Below are 9,167 nucleotides of genomic sequence, written 5' to 3' on the forward strand. Positions count from 1 at the left end.
ATGAGAAACAAATAAAAGGAAGTGCCTTTATGATAGCAGGTGAATGTTTACAGAAATATTTCATTCCAGCACATGAAATGAACATGGAAATTCCAGCAACAGGACCCTGGGCTTACTCTAAATGAACCGTGTGCCAGGAAACAAGAGCTTCCTGTCAGCTGCACACTCTGATAGAAAGACTCTAAAGCCACTGCACAATTCATAATACTTCATTCTGCTGAATTATTATTCATTCTAAGTTTTATATGACTCTACTACATCCCTGCTAATTTGCATGTCTATTAATAATATTAAATTCCCACTCAAAATCCTGTAGGGAAAATGGCAGGTTTGTTAATATCCTTGCAGAGGATTAAGCATGACCTGAAACCCAGAGTCTTTACAAACCCTTTGGTGCTTTCTCCACTACTTTTCCCTTACCATTCCCAACTTCAAAGTCTGTTGTTGCACCTGCAGGACTGCCAGGCTGTAATGCATCATTTATTATGTCCAGCAGGTGACCGGTGGTTAACACTGATCTCCAAATGAATCTGATTGTTTGTTGGGTTTTATTTCCTGCAGCTTTCCCGGGGAGCTTTGTGTTTCTGTCAGCGACAAGATGACAATTCATATTTCTACCAAATGATCCAGTGACTCATCCTATTAACTCTGCTGGAATACACACTCCCAGTCGTCCTGCCACGGTGAGTCCGTGGGATTTTGTGTTCTTGCTGGGAGTATTATTCAGGATTCAGTCCATAAATATGTGTTTGGTAGTACAAATAAGCTTTTCCTAAAGCAGGAACTTCCCAGGGATGGCCACAGCCCCAAACAGACTAAATATTGCAAATAGCAGCTATTTTTTAAAAGTTATTGAAGTGTTTTAGAGCAATTGAGATCCTGACCTCATGTTTTTAAAAGGGCTTGGTTGGTTTGGACTGGAGGCCCTGTGAGAAGGAGCCTCATGTGTTGTGGGAACTGATAGCAAGTCATGGTAAATAGGCCCTTGAAAATGTTGCCCTGTGAGGGGATCCCCATCTGGCTAAGAATGAGTCTACCATGAGTCATGGTGGAAAAATGGGACATCCCAAAAGCCCCAAATATCCAGCATGACAGAATTTGGATTATGATTTCATACTGGGTGCCCAAGTTAAACCCTCAGTTTGTGCCTCCTGAGAACTCCCAGGTCACTGAGCAAACATCCTGCAATATTCCAGCAGAAACAGAATCCCAGGATGGTTTGGGTTGGAAGGGACCTTACATCCCATCTTGTTCCATGGGCACAGAAGGATCCTGGTCTGGGATGCTCCAAGCCCTGTCCAGCCTTGCCTTGGACACTTCCAGGGATCCAGGGCAGCCACAGCTTCTCTGGGCAGCCTGTGCCCGGGCCTCCCCACCCTTAAAGGAAAGAATTTCTTCCCAATATCCCATCTAACCCTTCCCTCTTTCCCTTAAAACCATGATCCATCTTCCTTTTGTTGGGTGGAAAAAGCAGGACACATTTTTGTGGATCAAGTCTCGTCCTGTGTTTACTTTTTGTGCCCTTGAAGGTGCCATTCTGTGGCACAGCCCAAGCCCACAGCTTTGCATTTTGCCCACCTTGCATCCTTATCTGCCAGGGAAGAGCTGAGCTATCATTTGTTATCCCAAGGAAACTCAGTGGGAACTGGACTGAAAACTGATGGCAATTCATGCGTTATCACTTGATAACAGGATAAATAAACACTGCCTTCACCACTGCATTGACATTAATGGAAGGGAAAACTCATGGAAAGCACTGTCAAAGCAGTTTAAATATGTCCCCATTTGGGTTTCCCAGATGTTTTATTGCTTCTCCTTGTCTCATCTGGGTTTAAATTACGACTGGAAGTCCCTCCACATTTGAGATTCCTGCCTTTGGAGCTTATGCCAGCTGCAGTTCTGAAGTAAGTGAGCAAAATGCTTCCAAATGTCCAGCTTTATAGAGAAATGGATCTTTGAATGAAAATAAAGCTTTAGCAGGAGATCATGGACATTCATAGTGATGTATGTCATGTGTAAACAGGAAAACCAGTGCAGAGGTGAGAGGAATGGCAGAATTTCTGTGGGTGTTTCTGGAGTGATCCCCCAAAACAAGGCCACCACAGCAGCTCCCAAGACATTTTGCTACATCTCTTTCTCAGCCTCTTCTCCCAGGGAACAAGGGACAGGATGAGGAGAAACAGCCTCAAGGCATGCCAGGGGATGTGCAGGTTGGACAGCAGCAGGAATTCCTGCATGGAAAGGGTAGTCAGGCCTTGGAAGTGGCTGCCCAGGGAGGTTTGGAGTCCCTATCCCTGGAGGTGTCCAAGGAGCACCTGAAGGTGGCACTCAGAGCTCTGGGCTGGTGACAAGGTGGGGATCAGGCACTGGTTGGACTCGATGGTCCTGGAGGGCTTTTCCAACCTCCCTCATTCTGGAGTTCTGTGGTCTGGGAGAGGTCCCTGCACTTGATTTCAAGTGCAAAGTAAAAAGAATTGAAGCATTTAAATATTCCCAACCTTTATTGTAAACAGAAAAACATGGGAGCAGATAGAAGCAAAGGCAAGAGGATGGAGCTGCCACAGCTGCACAAAACCTATTTCAGCTGTATCCTGCCTGAAAATGCCAGCACATGGCAAACCCTTTGAAAACACACTGAATCAACATTATGGAATATATAAAAAGAGAATCTAAACAGTTTATCAGTAAAATATGAGCTAAATTTGATGAGACTGTTCTCTAGACTGCAAGTATCTGTTTCTATGAAAGTTGTGGGGTACATGAAAGCTGTCATTAGCATGGCAGATTTGCTTCATTCAGATGTAAAGCCAGATCTGCTTGGAATTTTTTGATGAAGCTCATGCACAGTGCAATGCTAAGAGGTGGTTAATGAAACATTTTAGCATCATTGTCAGCCCAAACTCAGAGTTGCTTGCTCCAAAAAGAAAATTAGAGCCTCTAATTTCAATAGGAAAATAAATGATAAAATTTAAACAATATTATGTTTAAGTATCCAAACATTTTTCCACATTGTGACTGCTTCATCAGGTGAAGGTGACCACTTGAGGACAAGTTGGAAGTTGAGTCAGGGAAACATTTTTCTAACCTTATAATAAGAATGATATATCACAAGACTTGACTGGGTCTGATCTATCTTATTCTGTGCTTCTCTAGCCAGTGTATGTAAAAGAAAACACTCTGAAAACTGCTTTTCTTCATCCTTTTTTCTGGCAGAGATCTTAAATCAGATGGGATTCAAGGTCTATTGCCGTTTATGGTAACATTTTTAAATCCATAAACAAAAAAACTTCTGAAAAACCACTAGGAGAGAATCACAGTAAATTAAAATATTGATGAAGTGTGGAAAAAACACCCCTTTTGAATTTCATTGCTATGGTGGTGATGTTTGTGCAGCTTCCATCTGCCCACCTGCAGACTTTAGGACAAAAAAACCCTGAATGTGGAACACATGAGATGCTCTGGGGTATTTGTGTGGAAGGAGTTTCACAAAGGGAATTCTTTGGCTGAGTGCAGCAGGGAAGGCTTAGGGACAGCTGGGACTGGGGGTGCCAGTGAGGTGAGATGTACCTGCATCCAGGCATCACAGAATCCCAGGATGGCCTGGTTGGAAGGGACCTTAAAGATCATCTCCTTCCAGTCCCACTTCCACTGTCTCAGGCTGCTCCAAGCCCTGTCCAGCCTGGCCTTGGACACTTCCAGAGATCCAGGGGCAGCCACAGCTTCTCTGGAATCCGTGCCAGGCCCTCAGCACCCTCTCAGGGAGGAATTTCTCTCTAATTTAATCTAAACCTCCCTTCTTTTTAAAACCATTCCTCTGTCCTATCACTCTCTTCCCATGTAAATTGATCGTCCTCCATTGCAAACAGCAGCAGTTTCCAAGGAATAAAGTGATTTTCCAGCCTCTTTTCTAATTAAGCAGCTCAGTACTCCCTTGTGCTTAGCTTCATCCAGGTGCTGTGGTCGCATGCAGGGAGTTTCCTTCCCTTCATCCCAGGATCTCTTGTTTTACACAACACTTGGACTAATTACAACCTCAGTGTTGCTGCTGATGTATTGTAACTGAGGTTAATTACATTAATAATAACTCCTGGCATTAACCTGAGCACATCAGTAAGTAAATTTGCCCCTGCTTTGAGAAATCAGGTTCCTATAAAAGTGCTTGGAAATTGTTCTTTTTGCCAGAGAAGATTGAAGAAAATAACAAAATCCTTGCAGGAGAGTGAAAGGTAAAAGTATTGGCTTGCAAACTGGTAGAAAATTAGTAAAAAAGAAAAAATACTACTACTAATAATAATGTTTATTTAGGCTTACCTGCAAATTAATTATATTTTTGAAAACTAAATTCCTGGGTTTTTTTCCTAGTACATTTTTCTCACTTGTCAGAGTTGAAGGTGTTATTTCAGCACAGAATTCTTTAATATTTATCATAAAACATTAATGGTGAGACTGAGCTCCCAAAGCCTCCTCAGATTCTCCAGGAATCACTTCAGAGAAATGACATTTTGAGGGATGCCTCTTCAACACAAAGGAGAGATTTAGTGCCATTACCTTCTCCTTTCAGTTTCAAACCTCAGTATATTGCAATAACATCTGAAATACCTAAAAACATGTAGCAATAAAGGAAGGATTTCTAAGCTTATTTAGAGATACGTCCATCTTCTGACTTTCCAAGTGTTTGAAGAGGGTCCCTCTGCTAAAAGGGAGTTGAATTTCAACACTCCCTTCTCTGCTCCCTTTTTTTCTTTTTTTATGACACAGCATCAGCCTCAGAAAGGTCAAGGTTTTGCAATATCAAACAAATGCCATAATAAAAACTACTGACAATTTTATTTAATTCTGACAATTTTAAGTTTGCTAGGGGATCATTTGGGCTGGTCCACCATAATCTGGCATATAAAAAGCTGGACTTGATGATCTTGGAAGTCTTTTCCAACCTTAATTCTGTGACTCTATGAAAGACTCAGGTGACAACATGGCAGCAAAAACATTTGAACAAAAGCTTCTCCTTCCAACCTGCCTGCACCCAAGGTTGTCCCACTTCCAGAATTAACAGTAGCTCTCTGTAAAGGCTGGTTTTTGGGACAGACTTGTACTGAGTTGTCCTAAAGGCTCTGAAGGATGCATAGCTATAGTTTTAAAGGAATAAGCATGGAATTCTAGTGAATTTTCAATGGTGAAATCATTAGCACATAAAATTGTCAGGGCTGTGAAGGGCAGTTTCTCTCCTTTTCAGTTCAAATGTTGTGTCCTCTAAATGCCTGTAGGAAAAATGTGGATATTTCTGAATACACCTGAAAACATACCTGTTATGGGTGTGGAATTATACACTATGTATCTGATGCCAGGAGCTACGTGGTTGTGCCAGACCTATGGGACTGATTCCAAGACCTTCACACTGTCAGTTAAATTCCCAACTTCAGTCCCGCTTTTGCCAACTTTTAAAACATTCCTTCAGCTTCAAACATCTGGTTAGTCCCATTCTTTGTCATGAGGCCAGGAAGGTGCTTGGAATTCCATATGCTCCTGATCAGCCTAATGGGAGCTGAAATTCCAGAAGAAGTATGTGAAATAGAGCTCTGTCATATTCCCAAGCCATTTGGCAGCTCACAAGTTCCTAGAAATTACTAAACTATTCCAGAATGTGGAATCTGAAGGCGAGGGAAGGGGAATGTATGACAACGTACATATGGAGACACCACTGGTTAAGAAACAACAGTGGGGACTTTTCAGTAGTGTTGTTACATAGTTTGATTTTACTTTATTTTTATCCTTGAGCTTTGGCTGAAAGAATATGTTTGAGCCATCTGGCTGCAGAAACACTCGGGGGTGTTTCGGAAGCAGGTTCTGGGTGCTGGCAGACTCCCAAGGCACTTTTCCACCCAGCTGGAGCTCACTGAGACCCTTCAGATGCCACCTGGCCACCACCTGAGTGTCTCATCTCCTTGTTAAACGTGATGCTATGAATTCAAGATATCATTTTAAACTGAGAAATTCCCAAAGCTGAGCTTTATCCCATGTATTCTATAGGTGCTTCTTTCTTGAGGTCCTTTTCCCACAAGACTGGAAGGGGTTTTCTCACCAGATCTGCAAACCATGACTTGCAGCATTGATACATTAATGTAAAACATGGCTTATGGCTTAGAAGGAAATATTTTCCACAGAAACATCATGGAAACACCTTGACAATTATCAGATATCCAGTCCTCAAACCACAAGTGATATCAAAGGATGCGTGTGTTTAGATGATCCATAGAGACCAAAGTTCATCCAAGGCATATGGCTGGATAAACAGGGAGCAGGTTGCAACATTCCTGGTTTTCACAAAAGAACTTCCTAGTCTTTCAGTGCTTTTAAGTATTCAAGTCACTGAAGATCAAGGGAGATGTCTTGGCAGGACAGCAAGAACAAATTTGCTCTTTTTGCTCATTTTATCTCTTCACGGCGAAATTTATTTGGAGTTCCATTAGAACCACCAAGTACTTGGTGTTATTAACCTTTGAGTACTTTTAAATTGGGTCTATATGGTTTGCTGCATTTACTTTGAGTCATGGGTTATACAATAACGTGATGGCTTCTCAGCAGGATTAAAACCTGAGTACATTAAAATTCAATTAAAAGCCTGTGACAAGTGCAGTGGTTGACTCAGACCGTTAACTGAGGTTGTGTCTCTAAAATGAACAGCTCTGTCACTACACTGAGGGAGGAAGTTTGATATAACCAAGTGAAATGTCCTCTCTGGTATTCCAGAAAGTTCTAACATTTGTCTCTAATTCCTCTTTCTCCCTGTTTAGCCAACCAATATAACAATGACTGAGGACTTGGACCACAGATTCAGTTATCTCACCTGGGATCAGATTAAAATCCTGGATCAGGTTTTGACCGAGGCTATACCTATTCATGGGAGAGGAAATTTTCCAACCCTGGAGGTAAAGCCGAAGGATATAATCCACATGGTAAAGGAGCAGCTCATTGAGAAGCAGATCCACGTCAGGGACATCCGCCTGAATGGTTCCACTGCCAGTCACATCCTGGTGAAGCACAATGGCACCAGTTACAAGGACCTGGACATCATTTTTGGAGTGGAACTTCCCAGTGAGCTCGAGTTCCAGGTGGTTAAGGAAGCAGTTCTCAATTGCCTATTGGACTTCTTGCCGAAATGCGTTAACAAGCAAAAAATCACGGCTCAGACCATGAAAGATGCCTACGTGCAGAAGATGGTCAAAGTCTCCACCGACCACGACCGCTGGAGCCTCATCTCCCTGTCCAACAACAGTGGCAAGAACGTGGAGCTGAAGTTTGTCAGCTCGCTGCGGCGGCAGTTCGAGTTCAGCGTGGACTCCTTCCAGATCATCCTGGACTCCATCCTGGCCGTCTACAGAGCCTCAGACCGGCCCCTGACACAGGACTGCCACCCCGCCGTCATCGCCGAGAGCATGTACGGGGACTTCAACCAGGCCATGGACCACCTGAAATACAAACTGATCTCCACCCGGAACCCGGAGGAGATCAGGGGAGGCGGCCTCCTGAAGTACAGCAACCTCCTGGTCCGTGACTTTAAGCCGGCGGATGAGGCTGAAATTAAATCTCTGGAACGTTACATGTGCTCCAGGTTCTTCATTGATTTTCCCGACGTTGCCGAGCAGCAGAGGAAAATCGAGTCCTACCTGCGCAACCACTTCATCGGGGAGGAGAAGAGCAAGTACGACTACTTGATGACCCTGCGTGGGGTGGTGAACAAGAGCACAGTCTGCCTCATGGGGCACGAGCGAAGGCAAACCCTCAACATGATCACAATCCTGGCTTTAAAAGTGCTCGGAGAACAGAACATCATCCCCAACGCGGCCAATGTCACGTGCTACTATCAGCCTGCTCCCTATATCAGTGACAGAAACTTCAGCAATTACTACATTGCCCATGGACAAACCCCTGTGTTCTACCAGCCGTACCCTTTCCACATACAGCTACAGAGCGGGATGGTGTAGGAACACTCCAACCTCCAAGCACTCACCGCTCCTCTCTTTCCAGTTCTCTCCTTAATAAAGGCCTCATTAAAGCGAGTTTTATCAGCACCTTTGAGTTAAGGACATATTTTTGTGCAAGTTGCCAAAGTTGTTTGGTTGGTCAATGTCTAACTCACCATTACGCAGGTGAAATATGTGAAGCGTCTGTCATTCGTGAAGTGTTTATACCTTGACGTGTGTTTGGGCTGTATTTTTTTGCAATGAAAAGAGAAGGATATAAATTATTCTAATTTTGTAAAAAAGAAATGCACTAGGTTCTGGGTTCTAAAAGAAAAAGAAATTCTTAAGCAAGATTTAAATGGTGTCAATGAAAACTGAAACCAATGAAATACCTCTCTGTAGAAATGCCTGATGTTAGAAGGGACCGTGCTCTGGGTGTGTCAAAGTCAATCATCCCTTGGTTTTAACCATGCAGTTCCAGCAACTTTTATTTGCAGCACCTTTGAAAACACACATTGCTGGGTCATCTCTTGGTGGCTGATCATTCCTCAGGTCAGTCAGAGACTCGGGGTCCCTCCCCTCCCCTCCCCAGAGTACTGGTTTGTACTGGTGAGCAGGAAATGCCCCTACCAAGAGCAGACTTGGCATTTTGTGTATCTGAAATTTCCACTGATCCCAGGGAAAGATTTGTCTGCTCAAGTCAGGCAGCATCAGAGCCCAGGATCTGCCTCACAGGTAACAAAAGCTGTAAGAGGTACAACTACTCTGATTAAATTGGTTTTGAAAACCAAGGCAAGAGGATGAGAAAGAAGGTGAAAACTGAGCAGAATGGGCTCACTTTCTATCACTAATTTGTTATTGATCACAGCTGCTCTAATGCACAACAAACAGAGTCAGGAAAAAACTCCAAAAGCCCAGGACTGGCGCTATTTTTAGGTGAATTAAAACAAATCCTTGGCAGTGGCATTTGAAAAACTATTTTGTACTGGTAAAGTCCTATCTGTGTTTAGATACCTGCACACATCCACCGGTAGCAAACGAGGATTTACGATCAGGAAGCAAAACATGAATTATACATTTGTGTGTGTGTGTGTGAGTGTTTACCAAAGATAAGTTTTAAACATGTCACATAAGTGCCTCCCTGTGCCAGTTGCTCCATGAAATGCTGGAAATGGTGCCAGAGAGCTCCTAAATTATGGAAAGGGA

General features: G+C 43.2%; 1 protein-coding gene across 1 annotated transcript; it reads left to right on the plus strand.

The window, feature by feature from the left end:
• The first annotated feature begins 6,806 nt into the window (after window positions 1-6,806).
• On the plus strand, window positions 6,807-8,128 carry TENT5D (terminal nucleotidyltransferase 5D). The gene has a single exon (XM_018914428.3). The coding sequence runs from the start codon at window positions 6,807-6,809 to the stop codon at window positions 7,980-7,982; it is 1,176 nt and encodes a 391-aa protein (XP_018769973.1). The 3' UTR covers window positions 7,983-8,128.
• Window positions 8,129-9,167: the final 1,039 nt, after the last annotated feature.

Source organism: Serinus canaria, chromosome 4A (assembly GCF_022539315.1).
Source record: "Serinus canaria isolate serCan28SL12 chromosome 4A, serCan2020, whole genome shotgun sequence".
NCBI classification, from domain to species: Eukaryota; Metazoa; Chordata; class Aves; order Passeriformes; family Fringillidae; genus Serinus; species Serinus canaria.